Raw genomic sequence first — 27646 nt, 5'->3', positions numbered from 1 at the left:
TTTCTTTCTGATGTAAGGTTAGCTACACACTTCCACAAGTTACACATTAATTAGGTAGAGAGCTAGACTGTTAACCCGACTGTCTCGAGTTCGAATCCGAGTTTGAATAAGTGGAACGTCCCTGAGTCCACCCAGCTCTGATGGGTATCTAACTTACGTTAGGGAAACAAAGTCGGCTGGGCATAGTGCTGACCACACTATCCCTTCATATGCCGAGGTCTATAAATCAGATGAACTCTACTTCGTGTCTTGGCCACGAAAGGGATTAAGAAGAAGACACATTAATTATGTTTAGTTTTTTACTTCTCAACTGTGGTCAAGTCGTTAAAGCTCATGGTTGCTAAACCGAAAAGTCTCGAGTTCGAACCCTCGGGCAGATGAGGCTCGTTAGCTGGGGACAGCCCCTCTTCTAGTAGAGACTAGACTCCAAAATCAAACAACTGCTGCCTTGTTGTTTGTTCTTGGTTGGACAAAGGCTATGGAAGCAAATCCAAAAAGAAAAGCAGGCTGAACTCGGAGTCAATGACCTCAATGGCGCATAACCAGTTGACACGTAATCCTTAATTGTGATGGAGGCGTGGTTGAGTCGACAAACAGCTCATGGTTGATAAATTCGAAAAAGCCTCGAGTTCAAGCCCTCTGGCAGATAAGGCTCGATCCCTTCCATCACTAAAAATCAAGAAGGAAGAAGAAGAAGAAAGAAGAACTAAACATAAGTAAAAAGTTATCTTGGCCCATTTTTTAAATCTTTTAAAACTTTGCTACAAACACTTACAAAGCAATGTTCTTCATTAGGGGCATTTTTTCCCACTTAAATCGAGATTTTATAGACACTAACAAAGAATGACCACTTGTACATTATAACATAATACAACTTTTTCCCATGATATATAAGAAAATAAAAATGTGTGAGTAGAATTAGTTCGTATTTGCGGATTTTTCTGCTTGTGCAGTTTTCCGATGCAAAGTTTTCTGGAAACCGTCACAAGGTCATGTAACATCAGTTCTACCACTTCCATAAAAACTCCTTCCTGGCTTAAAGTACCCCGATATCTCCTACAAGAAGTCGGCACTCAGGCCTAACGAAGCACAAACAACGTACCGTAGTTCCCTTAGGGCTGGGGTTCATTCAGTTTGTGCTATCGCACGTAAAAACCAACCAATCAAACAGCTTTAAGTTTTGATTGTAACCAATCGTGTGCGTCTAGATTAACCAGTGGTGAGGGGAGTTAAAAACATGTAACCTCGATAACTTAAGAGTTATCTTCCCTGAAATTATAAAAATCTTGAGAGCGTGATTTTACAGAAGACGTGGTAGGCTAATTAAACGGCAGTTAATGAACGTGTTCTTTTGTATCTCTTAAGTCTCGATATACAGCGTGTGTGGTCCAGCCTGCCCACTGTTTCTGCTTCCGGTTCTAGCCATAATTGTGGTCCAGTGTGATCCACCCACAGAAATACACACATAAAAACACATACACACGGACACACATGCTGAAACGGACATACGTACACACGCACATACACCAACAGATACACACATGCACACAGTAGTAATATATATATATATATATATATATATATATATATATATATATATATATATATATATATATATATATATATATGTATACATACACACGCTTATATATGTGTATATATATATATGCGTACGTACACACACTATAATTTAAAGCTTGGGTCTCCTCCCTTATAATACCACCAATCTCTGTTTTACTCACAATTATCTTTGTCACGCTTGGACGCACACACTTTATGTGGCAATTATCTCCTGGCACGTACCAAAGTTTATGCCAGAGGCCTGTACACATTGAGGGGAGGGAGGGAGAGAGTAGGTTTCTGGACATTGAGGGTGGGGTGGAGGGGTGGGACTGTGGAGTGGGGGTGAAGTTGGAGCCACGAGTCAAATCACTAAGTAAACATTGTTTTATTCCACACGTTTTAACACAAGTGTGTGGGGACCATCAGAGTAGCGTCCATTACCTACAGGGGTGTGTGGTTGTATGTTGTGTGTGTGGGGGGGGGGGGGGGTAAAACTACACCAGTATTTAAGTACCAGCGAACTAATTAGACCGTAGGCTTGAATTGAATTTAACTACCAATAATTATGTTGATGTGTCATTCATAAATCTGATCGCATTATTGGAAAGGATATATTCCTTTTGAATACCGAAAGCATAGAATGTTTCGTTGTTAAAATAATTTTCCAAAAAATACATTTTAAAATTTATATTATTTTACATACGAAAGCAAAAAAAAATTAAGTTTAGTATTTCACGACACCTGTTGTTGATCTTGTATAACTGTCAAAGCATTTTTCCAAACATTTTATGACAAAGTATCATTTTCATTGGAAGTGTTTTTATCATCGTTTCATTTTTGACAAGTTATATAAAAAATATAAGTCCTACGATTTTTTTAGATCTACCATAGTTTCCCTTTTCGGTATGTATCACACAGTACTAATGTACTTCCATACACCATACACGCTTTACAATCTGTTTTACAGGGTAATAAAACAATCACAAATAAACAGATATATTGTGTGCATAGGCCTATATATTGTTTACCGACAGAGTAATAAAACAATCACATATAAACATATCTATTGTGTACATAGGCCTATATATTGTGTACAGACCAGGGAAGCAGTATTCACACTCGTATTTTTCGTGTACATGACTGTATGTCATGTACACACATTTTTTTCTCTCACACAAATGTACAATTGATCGATTGTATGATACTAATGACATGTACACTAACAGCTTGATTCTAATACAAACATGTCAATTCTAAATTTTCTTTTAAATTAGGCTTCCTTAAGGTACTCCTTTCTAGTTGTTGTATCCATTTCTAGCTGGTAATCCTTATAAATTCATGTAATAACATCTAGATGATGTAATTAACTTTGACTTAAATTTAAATTAAATTGACTTAATTACTTACTCTATATTTTCCAGGACGAGAAAAATCAAGTTTTAACAACAAACGGTTGGCTAAACCAGGTAAGTTAGATCTAGTAACATTAGTTTTTATGTAGTACGTTTGTTGTAACTTTAGTTTTCTGTTTAGTAGGTTTGGTAGTAACTTCAGTTTTCTGTGTAGTAGGTTTGGTAGTAAATTTAGTTTTGTGTCGTAGGTTTGGTAGTAAATTTAGTTTTGTGTCGTAGGTTTGGTAGTAAATTTAGTTTTGTGTCGTAGGTTTGGTAGTAAATTTAGTTTTGTGTCGTAGGTTTGGTAGTAAATTTAGTTTTGTGTCGTAGGTTTGGTAGTAAATTTAGTTTTGTGTCGTAGGTTTGGTAGTAAATTTAGTTTTGTGTCGTAGGTTTGGTAGTAAATTTAGTTTTGTGTCGTAGGTTTGGTAGTAAATTTAGTTTTGTGTCGTAGGTTTGGTAGTAAATTTAGTTTTGTGTCGTAGGTTTGGTAGTAAATTTAGTTTTGTGTCGTAGGTTTGGTAGTAAATTTAGTTTTGTGTCGTAGGTTTGGTAGTAAATTTAGTTTTGTGTCGTAGGTTTGGTAGTAAATTTAGTTTTGTGTCGTAGGTTTGGTAGTAAATTTAGTTTTGTGTCGTAGGTTTGGTAGTAAATTTAGTTTTGTGTCGTAGGTTTGGTAGTAAATTTAGTTTTCTGTGTTGTAGGTTGGTCGTATATTTGGTTTTCTATGTAGAAGGTTTATTTGTAAATTTAGATTTATGCTTGTGGCTAAACGTATGATTTGAACCTGAAACCAAACGTATGATTTCAACTTGCAACCAAACGTATGATTTTGACCTGCATATCAACGTGTTATTTGGACTCGAAATTTTTTTTTCAAAACTTTCATCTTTCTAATGAGGATTTTTAATCCTCTACTGTAAAAAAAAAAACACATCACATTACAAAAAGTGTAATGATGTCAGAACACCCTGTGATGTGGCAAGCATAGAGCCACATCCCCGTCCCCAACTCCACCGAGATATGATCCATCATTTTATTAACTTCAACTTCATGTTTGTTAAAAGCAAATAAACAAACACATTAAGAGACGAAAAAAAACCTGATTGAAATGATATAAAATAACTCGAACCCGGATTTTCGTTAATTCCAGCCCCATCCCCACCCCCACCCCTAGTATCAACCAATAGAGAAATAAAGAAATGGGGTCCACGTCTTTCAACACTCCTACCCCTCCCCCACAAGGATTCGCCCCTTCATTTCGCCACCATTCTGTAGGACTGAACGAAATATTTTTTCGCCTTTATCGCTCTAGTGTCATATCTCATACCCAAGGATCTGTGGCCATTTTTTTTTCTTACAGAACCATTACACTGGAACAAAAATATTGAATCAATCTCGAAGCTCATCCGCGGAGAGTAAAAAAAAAAATTCCTAATTCAGTTTTTGTAAGCTACGCTTGATCTTGTTTATTTAGATAAAATTTTTTTTTTTACATCCGAGATATTTTGAAGATAGCTTTGTAGGGCAGTTATCCGCTGCTTAGATCCAGGAATTAGCTCGACGCCAAAGGGGTGGATACAAAATGGCGCATTCCAACCCGGAGTAGTCGTAGGCGAACATTGCATGGATGATAAGTATCATTGATAAGGAAATGCTGAATCAAGAATTAGAGAAAAAATCACACCGGAATTAGAGGGGGGATTGGGATGAGGAAAGGAACAGATGAGAGGGGGAGGTAGTAGTAAAGAGCAGAGAAGTGAAGAATAGGGAAGTGAAGAGGTGAAAAAAAGAAGAGTAGATGAGATGAGAGAGAAAAGGAGAGAAATGTTGGAGTGGAGAGTATAGGAGAGGGCAGAAGAGAAGACAGAGAGGGTGGAATAGACGATAAGAGAAAATAGAAAAGAAAAAAGAGAGAAATGAAACAGAAGAGGAAAGAATAGAAGAAAAGAGAATAGTTTAGGAAAAGGAGGATAAAGCAGAAGAGGAGAGGAGAGAAGAGAAAATAAGAGAAGAGAATAGAGGAGAGGAGAGAAAATAAGATAAGAGAATAGAGGAGAGAATTGAAAATAAGAGGAGAGAATAGAGAAGAGAAGAGAAGAGAAAAAAAGAGGAGAGAAGAGAAAATTAGAGGAGAGGACAAGAGAAGAGAGTAGAGAGAGGTTGCGGTTGAGAGCTAGTTTGAGAAAGCTAATGTGCAAATCTGGAGAGAGAGTGGAGGGATCAACATCTGGGCTCTAAACTGATTGGAGAAGAAATGATGACGTATTTAAAAATATCGATTAAGTAATTAGTCCTGGGTGTCTGGGTGTTTAATTGGTTTGTGTGGTCTACATATAGACTTTCCAGGACGCACATTCATCAATGGAGTGCGAATCTTCAATACTAAAATCATTTATTCCTCATCAGACAATGAGTAACGATTTTTTTTAAAGCGGATTTTTTTTTTCAAAAGGGAGATGAAGTATGGTCAATTCTGATTTGCAAAAAATTCGTGGAGTAATTTGTGAAGAAATTGGTAGAGAATTGGTTGAGAATTAGTGGAGGTTGTAGAGAATTTTTGGAGAGATTTGTGGAGGAATTTGTGGAGAATTTGTGGAGAAATTTGTGGAGAATTTATGGAGAAATTGTGGAAAATGTGTGGAGAATTCATGCAGAATCAGTGGAGAATTAGTGGAGAATTTGTTGAGAATTTGTGAAGGTTTTGTGGAAGAAGTTGTGGAGAATTTCGAAAACTAGCAGACATAAAAATAAATCACAACCACGATTCACCCTACACCATACACACCATCAATTAACTTCAAACAGAACACTACAAATAACCAGCAACTCGTCAGCGCCAATTTTTCAACAGCGGCTTTTCAATACTAACATTCAACTTCATCTTTCAACCCCAACATTTCAGAACTAAAATTCAACTCATCCTTTACGGCTAATTTTCTTATACTTTGAGCATCAACTTTACACTAACTTAACACTAACAAAAGCATCATCTTTTATCACTAACTTTTCAACATTTAAAACAACAACAATAGTAAAAAATACATTTTTCAACATATACTTCTCAACATCCATTTTTCATCATCAACCTTTTAACACCAACTTTTCAATATCAGCCTTTTAAAACCCTTTTTTCAACACCAACTTTTTAACACCAACTTTTCAACATCAACCTTTTATCACCCACTTTTCAACATCAACATTTCAACACCAACTTTTCAACATCAACATTTTAACACCCTTTTTTCAACACCAACTTTTTAACACCAACTTTTCAACATCAACCTTTTAACACCAACTTTTCAACACCAACTTTTCAACACCAAATTTTCAACATCAACCTTTTAACACCCACTTTTCAACATCAACTTTTTAACACCAACTTTTCAACACCAACTTTTCAACATCAACTTTTTAACACCAACTTTTCAACATCAACCTTTTAACCCCAACTTTTCAGTATCAACTTTTCAACACCTTCCTTCAACACCCAACGCCTCACATGCAACCCAGAGTTCTCTAGATGGACACACACATATGTGTCCGTTGACCCGGTCCGTCTTGCTCAAGTGGACATTGTCTCGGAGTCAGAGAACAACCCATCGATTACGTCCCCTTGAACATTTCATGTAATTGCCTGGACAGATCGAAGCATGTTAACCAGAGCGTGCACCCCATTCAAACTGTTACCTGAATATATTTCCAATACACCTGAGTGTGCACGGTTCACATCATTGAGGCCTCCATCATTTTACACCCAATTATATTTTATTTCGCCACTAGAGTTTTAATCGCATTCCACTTACCAGAAAATTTAATCATAACACGCTAGTGCTCACATAGCCGCACTCAGTAAAATAGTAACAGAGTCCCATTAGCTGTAGGTCTAGAGAAGTTGGTGATGGAGGCGACTCACTCTATGCCTACATTGCTAGATATCTATTACGACAGGTGATTATCCTACAGGTAGTTTCTACAGCATTCATGAAATTACTGAGGGGTATGCTCGTTAGTAAACTAATGATTCAATTTGCAATTTAACATATATATATATATATATATATATATATATATATATATATATATATATATATATATATATATATATATAGTCTAATAGGCAAGTGGATGATTGCCCATTGGAGATCCAAGACCAAAGCTTGGGCCCTAAGTAGAGAAGAGCCAGATGTTGCCCATGCATCAGGCCCCTCTCTCTACACACAGCTGATGGACCCAAAGGACAGGACGTTACCTGTACAGCTTGAAATCAACACACACACACACGTACATTAACACATAAACACACTCACACAAATATATATATATATATATATATACTAGCTGCATCCCGTGCTCCGCCACGGTAAATCTTTTTTAAATGTACCAACTTTGGAACAGAACAAAACAATAAAAACAACACAAAAAACACAACCACAAACGCAACACAACCACAACCACAATACAACCACAACACAACCACAACACAACCACAACACAACTTGCAACACAACCACAACCACAATACAACCACAACACAACCACAACACAACCACAACACAACCACAACACAACCACAACACAACACAACCACAACACAACCACAACACAACCACAACAAAACTACAACACATCCACAACACAGCCACAACACAACCAAAAAACAACCACAACACAACCACAACACAACCAAAAACAACCACAACACAACCACAACACAACCACAACACAACCACAACACAACCACAACACAACCACAACACAACCACAACACAACCACAACACAACCACAACACAACCACAACACAACTACAACACAACCACAACAAAAACACAACTACAACACAGCCACAACACAACCACAACACAACCACAACGCAACCAAAAATCAACCACAACACAACCACAACAAAACCAAAAAACAACCACAATACAACCACAACACAACCACAACACAACCAAAAAACAACCACAAAAACAAAAAATAGTGATTTTGAGAAATCATAGACTAATTAGAAAATAATATAAATAATCTTAACATTTTTCTCTTTTAATTATGAACCTTAACATAGACTAATCAATGCGGTAGTAATAAAAAAAAAGATTAACTTAAATTATTGTTGAGTTAAATATATTTTCGAATTACCTCCCTTGAAAAAATTACCACAAAAAAAAGTTGAATTAATTAGCTTTTTCGACCTACTTTTATGGAAATGTATCCATTTTTTCTAGGAATACAAACTAAACTGATATTTGACATTGATCTTTTTAATATGTTTTAGCAATGTGCAAATATTTAATATTTTCATAACGTTATGCAAAAAAATAAACACAGTGGCATTTATAAAATAGCTCTATGCCGTTATATAAACGAATCCTACTCTATTACTTCTAATAAGACACTGCGGTGCACTGAAAAGCACAGCATGGTGCGAATGATTACTTTTATCGTTCCAAAAGCTATAGCGATGACGGACGGAAGGAAGGAAGGAAGGACAGACACAGCCCGCTTATATTATAGATATATATATATATATATATGTATATATATATATATGTATATATATATATATATATATATATGTATTTATATATATATATATATATATATATATATATATATATATATATATATATATATATATATATATACATATATATATATATATATATATATATATATATATAATGAAGTAATGGTGTCTCCTCTGCCTAAAATTATTACATCTTTCACGTCCCTTACATCCCGTGGACCAACCGTACTAGACCACACCTGAACTGGACCTACTGCTTAAGGCTTATTGGGTTTGTGTGAGAAATCTTGAAGTAAATCGAAAGAGAATCCTCAAAAATAAAAAGTTTAATTGAAGGCTACATTAGCGCCTCGGTGAGACACGCCCCCCCCCCCCCCACCCCTCCAGGCTTAATGATATCCTTCTCCCTCTCGTCCAGTTGTCTCCCATGTGTAAGGGAGATAAAAAAAATTCATGTAAATGGGGGGATATAATTTGATGCCTGATGTGAAGATCTATTTAAACAGCCTTTCAATGTTTCAAGATGGGGGGGGGGAGGGGGCACTTGTGGTTCAGGCATCTAAATATAGGGCTTTAGAGAGAGAGAGAGACAGAGAGAGATCGAGAGGGACAGAGAGGGGGAGGTAGAGGTAGAGAGAGAAGTAGAGAGAGGAACAGCATTATGACAAAAATATATCTTTTACATATCTTGCTATACTGAATATTTCGTCGTTTCTTTTTAAAAGTCGGACTTTAAAATCAGTTAAATTACGTTAAATCGTGTTAAATATTAATTGTTCCGTAAAAAACTTTTGATTTGCACCCCCTCCTCAAGATTTTGATTTGCACCCCCCCCCCCTCAAACTTTCAATTTGCACCCCCTCAACCTTTCAATTTATTTTTCAAACCCAATTTGGCGCCCCCTAAGGTCGGCGCCCGGGGACATATGTCCCCCCCCCCCGCCCGCCCCCCCCCCCCCCTCGCTACGCTACTGCCGTCCATGATTAAATTCTACCGTCCATGATTAAATTCTACCGTCCATGATTAAATTCTACCGTCCATAATTAAATTCTACCGTCCATGATTAAATTCTACCGTCCATGATTAAATTCTACCGTCCATGATTAAATTCTACCGTCCATGATTAAATTCTACCGTCCATAATTAAATTCTACCGTCCATGATTAAATTCTACCGTCCATGATTAAATTCTACCGTCCATTATTAAAAAATGATCTTGTGCATGTTACAGATCTGGACTGACTACAACCTGAGATGGGACCCTGCCAAGTATGGCGGCATCAAGGTCTTACGACTTCCGGTCGATGAAGTCTGGAAACCTGACATTTTGTTACACAACAAGTGAGTAGGTTTAACATTTTGTCAAGTGAGTAGGTTTAACATTTTGTCAAGTGAGTAGGTTTAACATTTTGTTACACAACAAGTGAGTAGGTTTAGCATTTTGTTACACAACAAGTGAGTAGGTTTAACATTTTGTCAAGTGAGTAGGTTTAACATTTTGTCAAGTGAGTAGGTTTAACATTTTGTCAAGTGAGTAGGTTTAACATTTTGTTACACAACAAGTGAGTAGGTTTAGCATTTTGTCAAGTGAGTAGGTTTAACATTTTGTCAAGTGAGTAGGTTTAACATTTTGTCAAGTGAGTAGGTTTAACATTTTGTCAAGTGAGTAGGTTTAACATTTTGTCAAGTGAGTAGGTTTAACATTTTGTTACACAACAAGTGAGTAGGTTTAGCATTTTGTCAAGTGAGTAGGTTTAACATTTTGTCAAGTGAGTAGGTTTAACATTTTATCAAGTGAGTAGGTTTAACATTTGTCAAGTGAGTAGGTTTAACATTTTGTTACACAACAAGTGAGTAGGTTTAGCATTTTGTCAAGTGAGTAGGTTTAACATTTAGTCAAGTGAGTAGGTTTAACATTTTGTTACACAACAAGTGAGTAGGTTTAACATTTAGTCAAGTGAGTAGGTTTAACATTTTGTTACACAACAAGTGAGTAGGTTTAACATTTAGTCAAGTGAGTAGGTTTGACATTTTGTTACACAACAAGTGAGTAGGTTTAACATTTTATCAAGTGAGTAGGTTTAACATTTTGTTACACAACAAGTGAGTAGGTTTAACATTTTGTCAAGTGAGTAGGTTTAACATTTTATCAAGTGAGTAGGTTTAACATTTTGTCAAGTGAGTAGGTTTAACATTTTATCAAGTGAGTAGGTTTAACATTTTGTTACACAACAAGTGAGTAGGTTTAACATTTAGTCAAGTGAGTAGGTTTAACATTTTATCAAGTGAGTAGGTTTAACATTTTGTCAAGTGAGTAGGTTTAACATTTTATCAAGTGAGTAGGTTTAACATTTTGTTACACAACAAGTGAGTAGGTTTAACATTTGGTCAAGTGAGTAGGTTTAACATTTTGTCAAGTGAGTAGGTTTAACATTTTATCAAGTGAGTAGGTTTAACATTTTGTCAAGTGAGTAGGTTTAACATTTTGTTACACAACAAGTGAGTAGGTTTAACATTTAGTCAAGTGAGTAGGTTTAACATTTAGTCAAGTGAGTAGGTTTAACATTTAGTCAAGTGAGTAGGTTTAACATTTTGTTACACAACAAGTGAGTAGGTTTAACATTTAGTCAAGTGAGTAGGTTTAACATTTTGTTACACAACAAGTGAGTAGGTTTAAAATTTTGTTACACAACAAGTGAGTAGGTTTAACATTTAGTCAAGTGAGTAGGTTTAACATTTTGTTACACAACAAGTGAGTAGGTTTAAAATTTTGTTACACAACAAGTGAGTAGGTTTAACATTTAGTCAAGTGAGTAGGTTTAACATTTTGTTACACAACAAGTGAGTAGGTTTAAAATTTTGTTACACAACAAGTGAGTAGGTTTAACATTTAGTCAAGTGAGTAGGTTTAACATTTTGTTACACAACAAGTGAGTAGGTTTAAAATTTTGTTACACAACAAGTGAGTAGGTTTAACAGTTTGTCAAGTGAGTAGGTTTAACATTTTGTTACACAACAAGTGAGTAGGTTTAAAATTTTGTTACACAACAAGTGAGTAGGTTTAACAGTTTGTCAAGTGAGTAGGTTTAACATTTTGTTACACAACAATGGAGTAGATTCAACATTTCTAGCGAGTTAGTTCAACATTTTGTTAGACAAGTGATTGGGTTTGGCGATCTCAAAAATATTTTTTGTATTTGTTAATTAACAGTGTATACCCGACAGCATATTAGACCAACAATTGATTTTAATTTGGTATATTGATTTTAATTTGGTATGGAGTTACAGTACTTCTTTATTCAAAACAAATTTACTGACTTGCACGATTTCTGGTTTTATCATGTGATAAGCTTCAATCTTGATTGCTTAAGAAGAAAGATGTTGATGAAAACTCTGTTGTTTTCTCCCGCTAACATAATCTACCACTGAGTGAAGATATCACTCACCCACCCTCACTCCACCCCCACACATTATGCTTTATTCTGAACATAAAGTTCATTAACAAAAGGTGGTAATACTATTACTGACAGTTGCTTAGTATAGACAAAAGTAAGAAAATATCGTGGAGGTATTTCGTTTATTTTTAGAAAATGCCTATTCAAGTTAGATGTAAGTGAATGTTTTGGGAGGCAGTGTGTGTGTGTGGGGGGGGGGGGGGGTAGGGGGGGTGTTGAGGGGAAGGCAACTCCCCTAATCCAGCTGTACTCACGTCTTACAAAACCCTTGATCCTCTATACTAGTAGTTGATTGTGCCCCTATATAGAACTGTAGCCCCTGTTTCCCATCTATCACAACACACATGTGCTTCTATAGTCCCTGTGTCCCACCTTATATCACAAGCTTGGGCCTGTAGACCTGTACCTAACACTGTTGTACGTGACATCTACCCAAACACTGCTGATAAATCCAATTAGACGGACGCTGGTCATGGACTGGCCGCAGCTGTAGCCATCTCCATGGAAACTTTGTTGTCCAATTAGCCCGTGTTTTAGTGGGGCCCAAGACAAACATGTGGGCAGGTAATGACGTTAGGGACAAACATGTAGGCAGGTAATGACGTTAGGGACCCGGGACAAACATGTAGGCAGGTAATGACGTTAGGGACCCGGGACAAACATGTAGGCAGGTAATGACGCTAGTGACCCGGGACAAACATGTGGGCAGGTAAGGACGTTAGGGACAAACATGTAGGCAGGTAATGACGTTAGGGACAAACATGTAGGCAGGTAATGACGTTAGGGACCCGGGACAAACATGTAGGCAGGTAATGATGTTAGGGACAAACATGTGGGCAGGTAATGACATTAGGGACCCGGGACAATCATGTAGGCAGGTAATGACGTTAGGGACAAACATGTAGGCAGGTAATGACGTTAGGGACAAACATGTAGGCAGGTAATGACGTTAGGGACAAACATGTGGGCAGGTAATGACGTTAGGGACAAACATGTAGGCAGGTAATGAAGTTAGGGACCCGGGACAAACATATATATAAATAAATAAATAAATAAATATATATATATATATGTATATATATATATATGTATATATATATATATATATATATATATATATATATATATATATACATATATATATATATATATATATATATATATATATATATATATATATATATATATATATATATATATTTATTTATTTATTTATTTATTTATAAATACACACACTTATATATACAAATATGTATGTATACACATTCCTCTATATGCATGTATGTAAAGAGTTCTCATTTTGTTCCAGCGCTGACGCAGCGGCCTTTGTCTCGTCCATCTCATCAAATCTGATCGTGGCAGCCAACGGCAACGTCACGTGGTTTTCTATGGTCATCTTCAAAAGCTCGTGCTCCATCAACGTGCGCTACTTCCCCTTTGATGCCCAGAACTGTTCCATGCAGTTTGCTTCATGGTCCTACGATGGCTTTCTGGTAAAGTACACTCCCATCTCGTTATATATCTGTTTGTATATATATATATATATATATATATATATATATATATATATATATATATATATATATATATATATATATATATATATATATATACATATTATATATATTACATACACACGTATATGTATATATATATATATATATATATATATATATATATATATATATATATATATACGTATTAAATATATTAAATACACACGTATATATATATATATATATATATATATATATATATATATATATGTATATATATATATATATATATATATATATATATATATATATATATATATATATATATATATATACATATATACAAAGAATTATAAAAGCAACATTCCAACCAGCGCTCGCATAAGACACATTGACTTACTGTCAATAAACTAAGACACGGTGACTTACTGTATTAAGCATTAAAACCCACTACAGCAGTTGATTTGGCATACTTTTATTTATTACCGTTTAATATAACAGAAAAAAAACCTTTCCATACCACTGAATATTTTAAAATGATTGAAACCGATTCATGAATTTCATTTTCACACGTCAACTATGTTTAAAACCAAAATTGTTGATGAGCCAATTCTGATGTTAAAATCAATAAAGCTGGATCGATGTCACAAGTAAATAGGAAACGTTCCTGACTTGACAACATGGGGGCTATGTAGATATCATTATTGGAGAAAAGGATATCATAACTATCGGGTCGATGCATTATAGAGTCCCCACCCCCGCTCCAATCACATGCACACACACAAAATCGCAGGCACGCGCATACACACGCACGGAACACACAGTAACGTGTGCGCTCACACACACACATACATACACACACACGCAAGATGGCAAATCTTGTTTACACTTGTTTCATCGCATACACGTCCTTGCGGATTTAAACTTTTTTTTTCTCTACATGTTAAAAATATGATGGCCCGTGTCTAGCATGACGTCATGTTAATCTTGTGCTGACCCGTTTCTAGTATGACGTCATGTTAGTCTTGTGCTGACCCCTCTCTAGCATGACGTTAATCTTGTGCTGACCCCTCTCTAACATGACGTTAATCTTGTGCTGACCCCTCTCTAGCATGACGTTAATCTTGTCCTGACCCCTCTCTAGCATGACGTTAATCTTGTGCTGACCCCTCTCTAACATGACGTTAATCTTGTGCTGAACCCTCTCTAGCATGACGTTAATCTTGTGCTGACCCCTCTCTAGCATGACGTTAATCTTGTGCTGACCCCTCTCTAGCATGACGTTAATCTTGTGCTGACCCCTCTCTAGCATGACGTTAATCTTGTGCTGACCCCTCTCTAGCATGACGTCACGTTAATCTTGTGCTGACCCCTCTCTAGCATGACGTCGTGTTAATCTTGTGCTGACCCTTCTCTAGCATGACGTCTCACGATTCCAGACATTGCACTCTTAAAGCCTGCATCAAACCATTAGCTATTTGATCAACACAAGTACATCGCTACATCGCTCCCCACTCCCCATCGCGATATTTACTTATCCCTAACCACCACAGAATAACCCATCACTTGTGTGTACAAATATCAGCCCTCTGTTGGCTATGTAAGCCCGCGTTCTGGGCCTGATACATAACTTACAAATAGTCTATACAGTGGTTGGCTCGTTAGAGATGGTCTAACAAGTCCTGTAATAGTTTCAATGTGTCTTACAGTCTCTACATCAGGTCTTTTATGTCCTGTAGTAGTTTCAATGTGTCTTACAGTCTCTACATCAGGTCTTTTATGTCCTGTAGTAGTTTCAATGTGTCTTACAGTCTCTACATCAGGTCTTTTATGTCCTGTAGTAGTTTCAATGTGTCTTACAGTCTCTACATCAGGTCTTTTATGTCCTGTAGTAGTTTCAATGTGTCTTACAAACAGTCATTTCATCCAGTCTCTACATCAGGTCTTACATGTCTTGTAATAGTTTCAATGTGTCTTACAGTTATTTCATCCGTCTCTACATCAGGTCTTACATGACCTGTAAAAGTTTCAATGTGTCTTACAGTCATTTCATCCAGTCTTTACATCAGGTCTTACATGCCCTGTAATAGTTTCAATGTGTCTTACAGTCATTTCATCCAGTCTCTCAGGTCTTACATAACCTGTAATAGTTTCAATGTGTCTTACAGTTATTTCATCCGTCTCTACATCAGGTCTTACATGTCCTGTAATAGTTTCAATGTGTCTTACAGTCATTTCATCAAGTCTCTACATCAGGTCTTACATGTCCTGTAGTAGTTTCAATGTGTCTTACAGTCATTTCATCCAGTCTATCAGGTCTTACATGACCTGTAATAGTTTCAATGTGTCTTACAGTCATTTCATCCTGTTTCAAGTCTAATACGAGTTGGTCAATATTTATATTTCTAAGTTATGAAATCTATACAATACGGAAATAGATCGGGTTGCGGGTGGGGGGGGGGGGGGTCTAAATCAGTGGGTAATTGGTGTGTGGTATAACCATATACATTTGATCTTGTCATTATGTGTGTGTGAACTAACCACATACACATGTTTAGTCTAACCACATACATTAAATTTTTATCTGGTCAGTGTGTGAGCGTGGTCTAACCGCATACAATGGTATCTGTTCTGACTGTATGGTCTAACCACATACAATGGTATCTGTTCTGACTGTGTGGTCTAACCACATACAATGGTATCTGTTCTGACTGTATGGTCTAACCACATACAATGGTATCTGTTCTGACTGTATGGTCTAACCACATACAATGGTATCTGTTCTGACTGTGTGGTCTAACCACATACAATGGTATCTGTTCTGACTGTATGGTCTAACCACATACAATGGTATCTGTTCTGACTGTATGGTCTAACCACATACAATGGTATCTGTTCTGACTGTGTGGTCTAACCACATACAATGGTATCTGTTCTGACTGTGTGGTCTAACCACATACAATGGTATCTGTTCTGACTGTATGGTCTAACCACATACAATGGTATCTGTTCTGACTGTGTGGTCTAACCACATACAATGGTATCTGTTCTGACTGTATGGTCTAACCACATACAATTTTATCTGTTCTGACTGTGTGGTCTAACCACATACAATGGTATCTGTTCTGACTGTGTGGTCTAACCACATACAATGGTATCTGTTCTGACTGTGTGGTCTAACCACATACAATGGTATCTGTTCTGACTGTATGGTCTAACCACATACAATTTTATCTGTTCTGACTGTGTGGTCTAACCACATACAATGGTATCTGTTCTGACTGTATGGTCTAACCACATACAATTTTATCTGTTCTGACTGTATGGTCTAACCGCATACAATTGTATCTGTTCTGACTGTATGGTCTAACCACATACAATTTTATCTGTTCTGACTGTATGGTCTAACCACATACAATGGTATCTGTTCTGACTGTGTGGTCTAACCACATACAATGGTATCTGTTCTGACTGTGTGGTCTAACCACATACAATGGTATCTGTTCTGTCTGTATGGTCTAACCACATACAATGGTATCTGTTCTGACTGTGTGGTCTAACCACATACAATGGTATCTGTTCTGACTGTATGGTCTAACCACATACAATTTTATCTGTTCTGACTGTGTGGTCTAACCACATACAATGGTATCTGTTCTGACTGTGTGGTCTAACCACATACAATGGTATCTGTTCTGACTGTGTGGTCTAACCACATACAATGGTATCTGTTCTGACTGTATGGTCTAACCACATACAATTTTATCTGTTCTGACTGTGTGGTCTAACCACATACAATGGTATCTGTTCTGACTGTATGGTCTAACCACATACAATTTTATCTGTTCTGACTGTATGGTCTAACCGCATACAATTTTATCTGTTCTGACTGTATGGTCTAACCACATACAATTTTATCTGTTCTGACTGTATGGTCTAACCGCATACAATTTTATCTGTTCTGACTGTGTGGTCTAACCACATACAATGGTATCTGTTCTGACTGTATGGTCTAACCACATACAATTTTATCTGTTCTGACTGTATGGTCTAACCCAGGGGTCGGCAACCTGCGGCTCGCGAGCCGCATGCGGCTCTTTTGATATCAAGATGCGGCTCTCCAGCTCCTTGCACAAATACTAATAATCTTAATAAAATAATAAAATATTTGAAATAAAAAAATGTTAGTGGCTCTTTAAAACCAGGGAAATTTTGAAAATTGTAACTTTTGGCTCTTCCGCTTCAAAAGGTTGCCGACCCCTGGTCTCACCGCATACAATTTTATCTGTTCTGACTGTGTGGTCTAACCACATACAATGGTATCTGTTCTGACTGTATGGTCTAACCACATACAATTTTATCTGTTCTGACTGTATGGTCTAACCGCATACAATTTTATCTGTTCTGGCTGTATGGTCTAACCACATACAATTGTATCTGTTCTGACTGTATGGTCTAACCACATACATTTTATCTGTTCTGACTGTATGGTCTAACCACATACGATTGTAAGTGTTCTGACTGTATGGTCTAACCACATACAATTTTATCTGTTCTGACTGTATGGTCTAACCGCATACAATTTTATCTGTTCTGGCTGTATGGTCTAACCACATACAATTGTATCTGTTCTGACTGTATGGTCTAACCACATACAATTGTATCTGTTCTGACTGTATGGTCTAACCACATACATTTTATCTGTTCTGACTGTATGGTCTAACCACATACATTTTATCTGTTCTGACTGTATGGTCTAACCACATACAATTTTATCTCGTCAGTGTGTGAGCGTGGTCTAACCACATACAATTTTATCTGTTCTGACTGTATGGTCTAACCACATACAATTTTATCTGTTCTGACTGTATGGTCTAACCACATACAATTTTATCTGTTCTGACTGTATGGTCTAACCACATACAATTTTATCTGTTCTGACTGTATGGTCTAACCACATACAATTTTATCTGTTCTGACTGTATGGTCTAACCACATACAATTTTATCTGTTCTGACTGTGTGGTCTAACCACATACAATTGTATCTGTTCTGACTGTATGGTCTAACCACATACAATTGTATCTGTTCTGACTGTATGGTCTAACCACATACAATTTTATCTGTTCTGACTGTATGGTCTAACCGCATACAATTTTATCTGTTCTGGCTGTATGGTCTAACCACATACAATTGTATCTGTTCTGACTGTATGGTCTAACCACATACAATTGTATCTGTTCTGACTGTATGGTCTAACCACATACATTTTATCTGTTCTGACTGTATGGTCTAACCACATACATTTTATCTGTTCTGACTGTATGGTCTAACCACATACAATTTTATCTCGTCAGTGTGTGAGCGTGGTCTAACCACATACAATTTTATCTGTTCTGACTGTATGGTCTAACCACATACAATTTTATCTGTTCTGACTGTATGGTCTAACCACATACAATTTTATCTGTTCTGACTGTATGGTCTAACCACATACACTTTTATCTGTTCTGGCTGTATGGTCTAACCACATACAATTTTATCTATTCTGACTGTATCGTCTAACCACATACACTTCTCCAATTAAACCGTTCCGCATGAATGGCTCACATTTTTGTTGACGTTAATGACGGGGGTGTTTAAATAAACCAATGTCTGCTATTTATGTCTGCTATCTATGTCTGCCACGACACGCACTGGCATTGAAGCGCATATAATTATAATCAATGACCCACAATTCCTGGCAAACATCTATCACCCAAGTTCCAACTGAAGATTGAATAGACTTGGTTGAAGTGCTCACTAAAAGCAGCGATGTTGAGATAAGGTATAGAGGGTTTGGTGTTTCATAGCAGAAAATTACTCAACTATTGAATGTTGGTAGTTATATGTTGACCAACCAAGTATATATTTAGTACATTTAAACTCAGTTATAACAATATGATTATTTTAATGATTTCATCTTTTTTTTTTATTTATTATATGTTATAATATCTACATAAATTACTCAACTATTGAATGTTGGTAGTTATATGTTGACGAAGCAAGTATATATTTAGTACATGTAAAATAAATTTATAACAATATGGTTATTTTAACGATATCACCTTTTTTTCTTATTAATTATATTTTATAATATCTACATAAACGTATGCTATATTAATGATGGGACGTAAATTTTGTATGTTGTCCTAGCCAATTTCTGAAATCATATTCTGGACTGAACTTCGATGTCGGTTTGAGAAACATAAATGTGCGCAATTTTGACGCGCCGGGGTTTGAGAAACATAAATGTGCGCATTTTTTGACCCGCCGTCTAAAGGCCGTCAGATAGACCCCAACCAGAGTTTCTTCCAGGCATCTCTTCTACCCCCCCCCCTCCCGAACGAAATGAAATTTATATAATTTATATAGAAAATATATACTTTTAACAGTGTCCGCCCCCAAGCCCGAAGAAAGTCTACCGCCCCCCCCCCCCCCGAAAATTTCAAGTGCCCCCCCCCCCCCCAGGAGAAAAGTCTGGAAGAAACACTGACCCCAACCCACTCTCCAAATATAAATATACTTCAAGAAAAACGTGGTCGAATATTTGGAACAATTTGCCACCTAATCGCCACGACTTTGAAGCAGAAATAGTTCTGTATTTTAGCAGTTACTGTTTATTTAATCTACCCTATGTACACTTTCACTTGATAAATCAGATTGGAAAATATTTTGTGTGGGTCACTTTAATGCTAAAATTGTGCTAACTTTACTGTACGGTTAAATTACAGATGTTAATTAGCCACTGGTCTATTTTTTGAGCTCTTGGTAACCACAGCTCAAGTTATTAAACAGTTGTAGTACACTGGATGGTGGCTTTAGTCATAGTCACATTTGATTATTTTATTCCGTGCTCGGTATTAGAATCCATTAAAACTGTACGTACAGTAAAACTACTTTATTTTTATTTTAAAAAAAACCTTTATTAGAATCAATTAAAATTGCCGTCAAAGTAAAACAACTTTATTAGAATCAATTAAAAAGTTTCTTTAAATAAAACGACTTTGAAAATGGTAGTGTTTGAAGTCAACAGTACAACTTCCAAAAAAGCTCTCTTGAGAAAATTGAGTTGGGAATTTTTTTACAACTTTGAAAATGGTAGTGTTTGGAGTCAACAGTACAACTTCCAAAAAAGCTCTCTTGAGAAAATTGAGTTGGGAATTTTTAAAAATCATGGCATGACAGATAACTCTATGTTGTGTGACCTTGGGAATCTAACGATTCATGACCTTTATATTTTTGGTATAAAAAAGTAGTGCTTACATAAAAATACATGTAGTTTATCTATTTTTGCCTTTTTTTCTATATTAAGTTACATATTTTGAAAATTTTAATCTAGCTATTACAATAAATTAATAATTAAATCTAGAAGTTTGAGTGCAGTAAAAGTCCCCTATCGGACCGCAGGTCAGATAAAGTAGAGTTTACCTGTTTCTTAACCACGTCTTGTAAAAGAAATGATGTGGTCAGCACTAAGCCCAGTCGCCTTTCTTCCCCTGACGATAGCCAGGTACTCATCAGAGCTGGGTGGGCTCAGGGACATCTTCAAGGTTCAAGCCCGGGATCCGAACTCCAAACTTTCAGGCTAGCAGTCGTATGCTCTATCACCCAACCACGCCATTCCCTTTTTAGTAGTTTTTTTTTTAATTCTTCTCGATCAGACTTAACCAACAACAACAGCACATAAAACCATATGACCACTCACAAACAAATCTATTGATTTCATCACAAACAACACGACCTGCCCCAACCCTAGCCGGACGACAGGGTGTAAAAATGGAAATGTAATTAGCTGTAGACCAACATAAAAGTCCAACACTGCACTAGGCGGGGATTACAAGAGGTGGAACCTGTTTTCATTGTTAGGGCAAATCTGATTGGTTCACGGAGTTATTGTATGAGAAACCCGACCAATCAACTCACGCCATTTAAGTTATCGCCCTTCGTGTCCAGACTTAAGTTGTCGACCTTTAACTTTGTGATTTATTTTTGTTCTGTTTTTTATTTCGCTTAAAATAGTATGTAAATGTACAAGCATATCTATCTGTATCTATCTATATCTATTTCTATATATGTATATATATATAATGTATATATGTATATATATAATGTATGTATATATAATGTATATATATATATATATATATATATATATATATATATATATATATATATATATATATATATATATATATATATATATATATATATATATATATATATATATATATATAATTTATTTGTATATGTATAGGCTAAAGAGTAGCTTATATATGCTTGCTTACATGACAAGCCTCAAAGGCGCATAAGCAATTGACACGTATATTTCATTGTGTTGGAGGCGTGGTCGAGTCGGCAAAGCTCATGGTTGTTAAACCGAAAAAAAAGGCTCAAGTTCGAAACCTCTGACAGATAAAACTCGATCCCTTCCAACACTAAAAATTAAGAACGAAGAAGAAGACGACATGATAATTTTCAAACTTCGTTTACAGACCGATTCATAAAACAACTAGTACAACATTGACTATTAAGACACCGCCTTCGTCATTAAAGCACTTAAATTCATAAGAACTATATTTTGAGCTGATAATTTCTTTATTCATTATTTTTACATTAAAGCGAATTAAATTAAACTTCTTCAATTACAATTTTTTGTGTGTCTATAAATAGCAGCATTGCTGAATGAGAGAAAATACCGGTTGAACCTGCATTATCCCCGGGGTATCTCTTCCCCTCTAACCCCAAGATTATCTCTGTAATTTAAAAAAAAAACTTAACTGTGTGTTGGGGGAAGGGGGCATGGGGCAGTAGATTTTTTTGTAAATGTGCGTATAACTGCTCGTTTTTTATATCTATACGTATGTATATGTGTGCGTGTGTGTATGTGTACGTGTGTATGTGTGTATTCGCGTGGGATCCAGCCTTGAGTATTAGCCTAGGGTTGAAGCTGTAACGAAATCAGCGGACGTGGCAGAGGTTAACTAAATAAGGGCGATGGCTTGAATGTGATTTTGATTTCGTGGATCTACAAGTGTGAGCACTTTTTTTTAAACGGGCACTCAGAGGTCGTATCATTGAACTTTGAGACGATATAGATTTGTGCCGCCCCCCCCTCCCGCCCCGCCCCCACACACACTATACCCACACACTTGAATTACTCATCCACATCCTACACACAACCACAATATTCCCTCCCCACAAAATGACGAAACGTTGATTCACAGAAACTTCACATCACTTGACTGCAGTGAAGTGTTGTGACGTTATAACTTTATTCAATCGGCGATGGTATGTCGCAATCGAAATAGTTTGGTTTAGTTCATGAAATAAACCTTCTTGGAAAAAAATACCAAATGTAAAAACATAATCTGCAGTTTATTTATTTTTTTACATTTCCTAACTACAATCTGCCATAAATGACAAACTGACAAAATAACAAAATGATAAAATGACAAAATGACAAAATGACAAAATGACAAAATGACATAGGATGTTGAAAGTTGGTCATTTTTAGTTTTATAGGCTGACTTTATAGGTCAAGAATGTAAATACAAATTTCGATTGCACTACAGCTTGACGACACAGACTTTAGTTTGATATAATTATACAGCTAGACACATACAGACTTTGACTGTAACGCACTTTAAAATAAAACTTGTGAATGGGTGTATTCGTGGAGAACGTATCATCTACAATATCTGACATTTGTAGACAAATCGTATGTACATTTGTCTTATGTCTCCATGCTGCACCTTATTTGTCATCTAATAATATGTTATATCTGTCATCATTTCCTTATTACATGTGCCATCTGTTAAAACACCACACCTGACATCTGTCATCACACCACACCTGACATCTGTCACGTGTCATCACAACACACCACACATGACATGACATCACACTACACCTGACATCTGGTCATCACACCACACATGACATCTGTCACCACGCCACGCCTGTCATCTGTCACCTGTCATCACACCACACTTGACATCTGTCATCACACCACGCCTGTCATCACACCACACCACACCTGGCATCATATCACACCACACCTGACATTTGTGACCACATATGTCACCACACCTGACATCTGTCACCACACCTGACATCTGTCACCACACCTGACATCTACCTGTCATCACCAGATCAACCTGTTGATCAACACTGAGGACGGTGATATGAGCAACTACATCCCCAACAGCGAGTGGCACCTCGAGGTCTTCCAGGGCGAGAGGAACGTCCGTTTTTTCTCCTGCTGTGATGAGCCCTACCCACACATCACTTTCTACATCATCATTAGGGTTGGTAGACCTTTATAACTTTCTGCAACATCATTAGGGTTGGTAGACCTTTATAACTTTCTACAACATCATTAGGGTTGGTAGACCTTTATAACTTTCTGCAACATCATTAGGGTTGGTAGAACTTTATAACTTTCTGCAACATCATTAGGGTTGGTAGACCTTTATAACTTTCTACAACATCATTAGGGTTGGTAGACCTTTATAACTTTCTGCAACATCATTAGGGTTGGTAGACCTTTATAACTTTCTACATTATAATTAGGGTTGGTAGACATTTATAACTTTCTACATCATCATTAGGGTTGGTAGACCTTTATAGTTTTCTACAACATCATTAGGGTGGGTAGACCTTTATAACTTTCTACATCATCATTAGGGTTGGTAGACCTTTATAGTTTTCTACAACATCATTAGGGTTGGTAGACCTTTATAACTTTCTACATTATAATTAGGGTTGGTAGACCTTTATAAGTTTCTACATTATCATAAGGGTTGGTAGACCTTTATAACTTTCTACAACATCATTAGGTTTGATAGAGCTTTATAACTTTCTACAACATCATAAGGGTTGGTAGACATTTATAACTTTCTACAACATCATTAGGGTTGGTAGACCTTTATAACTTTCTACAACATAATTAGGGTTGGTAGACCTTCATAACTTTCTACAATAGCATTAGGGTTGGTAGACCTTTATAACTTTCTACATCATCATTAGGGTTGGTAGACCTTTATAACTTTCTACATCGTCTTTAGGGTTGGTAGACCTTCATAACTTTCTACAATAGCATTAGGGTTGGTAGACCTTTATAACTTTCTACATCATCATTAGGGTTGGTAGACCTTCATAACTTTCTACATTATCTTTAGGGTTGGTAGACCTTTATAACTTTCTACATCATCATTAGGGTTGGTAGACCTTTATAACTTTCTACATTATAATTAGGGTTGGTAGACCTTTATAACTTTCTACATTATAATTAGGGTTGATAGACCTTTATAACTTTCTACATTATTATTAGGGTTGGTAGACCTTTATAACTTTCTACATTATAATTAGGGTTGGTAGACCTTTATAACTTTCTACATTATCATAAGGGTTGGTAGACCTTTATAACTTTCTACAACCTCATTAGGGTTGGTAGACCTTTATAAATTTCTACATTATAATTAGGGTTGGTAGACCTTTATAACTTTCTACATCATTAGGGTTGGTAGACCTTTATAACTTTCTACATCATTAGGGTTGGAAGTCCTTTATAACTTTCTACAACATCATTAGGGTTGGTAGACCTTTATAACTTTCTGCAACATCATTAGGGTTGGTAGACCTTTATAACTTTCTACAACATCATTAGGGTTGGTAGACCTTTATAGCTTTCTACATTATAATAAGGGTTGGTAGACCTTAATAACTTTCTATATTATAATTAGGGTTGGTAGACCTTTATAACTTTCTACATTATAATTAGGGTTGGTAGACCTTTATAACTTTCTACATTATTATTAGGGTTGGTAGACCTTTATAACTTTCTACATTATAATTAGGGTTGGTAGACCTTTATAACTTTCTACATTATAATTAGGGTTGGTAGACCTTGATAACTTTCTACATTATAATTAGGGTTGGTAGACCTTTATAACTTTCTACATTATCATAAGGGTTGGTAGACCTTTATAACTTTCTACATTATCATTAGGGTTGGTAGACCTTTATAACTTTCTACATCATTAGGGTTGGAAGTCCTTTATAACTTTCTACAACATCATTAGGGTTGGTAGACCTTTATAACTTTCTGCAACATCATTAGGGTTGGTAGACCTTTATAACTTTCTACAACATCATTAGGGTTGGTAGACCTTTATAGCTTTCTACATTATAATTAGGGTGGGTAGACCTTTATAACTTTCTACAACATCATTAGGGTTGGTAGACCTTTATAACTTTCTACATTATAATAATGGTTGGTAGACCTTAATAACTTTCTACATTATAATTAGGGTGGGTAGACCTTTATAACTTTCTACAACATCATATGGGTTGGTAGACCTTTATAACTTTCTACATTATAATTAGGGTTGGTAGTTGGTAGACCTTTATAACTTTCTACAACATCATTAGGGTTGGTAGACCTTTATAACTTTCTACAACATCATTAGGGTTGGTAGACCTTTATACATATCACTTTCTACATTATAATTAGAGTTGGTAGACATTTATAACTTTCTACATTATATATATATATATATATATATATATATATATATATATATATATATATATATATATATATATATATATATATATGTATGTATGTATGTATGTATGTATGTATGTATGTATGTATGTATGTATGTATGTATGTATGTATGTATGTATGTATGTATGTATGTATGTATGTATGTATGTATATAATGTGTATTTAAATTGCTGTTCTATTGTATCGTGGTCAGCGGCGGCCCCTGTTCTACATCTTCAACATGATACTGCCGTGTATATTGATCACCCTGGTGGCACTGCTGGGGTTCTACATCCCCTCGGACTCTGGCGAGAAGGTGACCATGGGGATCACCACCCTCCTGTCCATGACCGTCTTCATGATGCTGGTCACAGAGAACATGCCGCCTACCTCGGACGTGCTGCCACTTATAGGTGAGTACCTCGCTCAGCTGATGCCACTTATAGGTGAGTACCTCGCTCACCTGATGCCACTTATAGGTGAGTACCTCGCTCAGCTGATGCCACTTATAGGTGAGTACCTCGCTCACCTGATGCCACTTATAGGTGAGTACCTCGCTCACCTGATGCCACTTATAGTTGAGTACCTCGCTCACCTGATGCCACTTATAGGTGAGTACCTCGCTCAGCTGATGTACGCAGGTTGTGCCACTTATAGGTGAGTGCCTCGCTCACCTGATGCCACTTATAGGTGAGTGCCTCGCTCACCTGATGCCACTTATAGGTGAGTACCGCGCTAAACTGATGCCACTTATAGGTGAGTACCTCGCTCACCTGATGCCACTTATAGGTGAGTACCTCGCTCAGCTGATGCCACTTATAGGTGAGTACCTCGCTCAGCTGATGCCACTTATAGGTGAGTACCTCGCTCAGCTGATGCCACTTATAGGTGAGTACCTCGCTCAGCTGATGCCACTTATAGGTGAGTACCTCGCTCAGCTGATGTACGCAGGTTGTGCCACTTATAGGTGAGTGCCTCGCTCAGCTGATGCCACTTATAGGTGAGTACCTCGCTCAGCTGATGTACGCAGGTTGTGCCACTTATAGGTGAGTGCCTCGCTCAGCTGATGCCACTTATAGGTGAGTACCTCGCTCAGCTGATGCCACTTATAGGTGAGTACCTCGCTCACCTGATGCCACTTATAGGTGAGTACCTCGCTCAGCTGATGCCACTTATAGGTGAGTACCTCGCTCAGCTGATGCCACTTATAGGTGAGTGCCTCGCTCACCTGATGCCACTTATAGGTGAGTACCTCGCTCACCTGATGCCACTTATAGGTGAGTACCTCGCTCAGCTGATGCCACTTATAGGTGAGTACCTCGCTCAGCTGATGCCACTTATAGGTGAGTACCTCGCTCACCTGATGCCACTTATAGGTGAGTACCTCGCTCAGCTGATGCCACTTATAGGTGAGTACCTCGCTCAGCTGATGCCACTTATAGGTGAGTACCTCGCTCACCTGATGCCACTTATAGGTGAGTACCTCGCTCAGCTGATGCCACTTATAGGTGAGTACCTCGCTCAGCTGATGTACGCAGGTGGTGCCACTTATAGGTGAGTGCCTCGCTCAGCTGATGCCACTTATAGGTGAGTACCTCGCTCAGCTGATGTACGCA

At 36.9% G+C, this 27646-nt stretch overlaps 1 protein-coding gene across 1 annotated transcript in view; it reads left to right on the top strand.

Annotated features, from left to right (window-relative positions):
• Window positions 1-27646, top strand: part of LOC131936787 (neuronal acetylcholine receptor subunit alpha-10) — a 194075-nt gene that overhangs the window by 156427 nt on the left and 10002 nt on the right. Inside the window, exons 3-7 of the mRNA XM_059293861.1 lie at window positions 2985-3029; window positions 9720-9829; window positions 13253-13436; window positions 23632-23787; window positions 26245-26443. Of these exons, the coding sequence (XP_059149844.1) occupies window positions 2985-3029; window positions 9720-9829; window positions 13253-13436; window positions 23632-23787; window positions 26245-26443 (694 nt within the window). The remainder of the gene's footprint in view (window positions 1-2984; window positions 3030-9719; window positions 9830-13252; window positions 13437-23631; window positions 23788-26244; window positions 26444-27646) is intronic.

Source organism: Physella acuta, unplaced genomic scaffold (assembly GCF_028476545.2).
Source record: "Physella acuta isolate Inbredline_101_S28 unplaced genomic scaffold, ASM2847654v3 ptg000187l, whole genome shotgun sequence".
NCBI lineage: Eukaryota > Metazoa > Mollusca > Gastropoda > Physidae > Physella > Physella acuta.
This window is presented reverse-complemented; position numbering and strand designations above follow the sequence as displayed.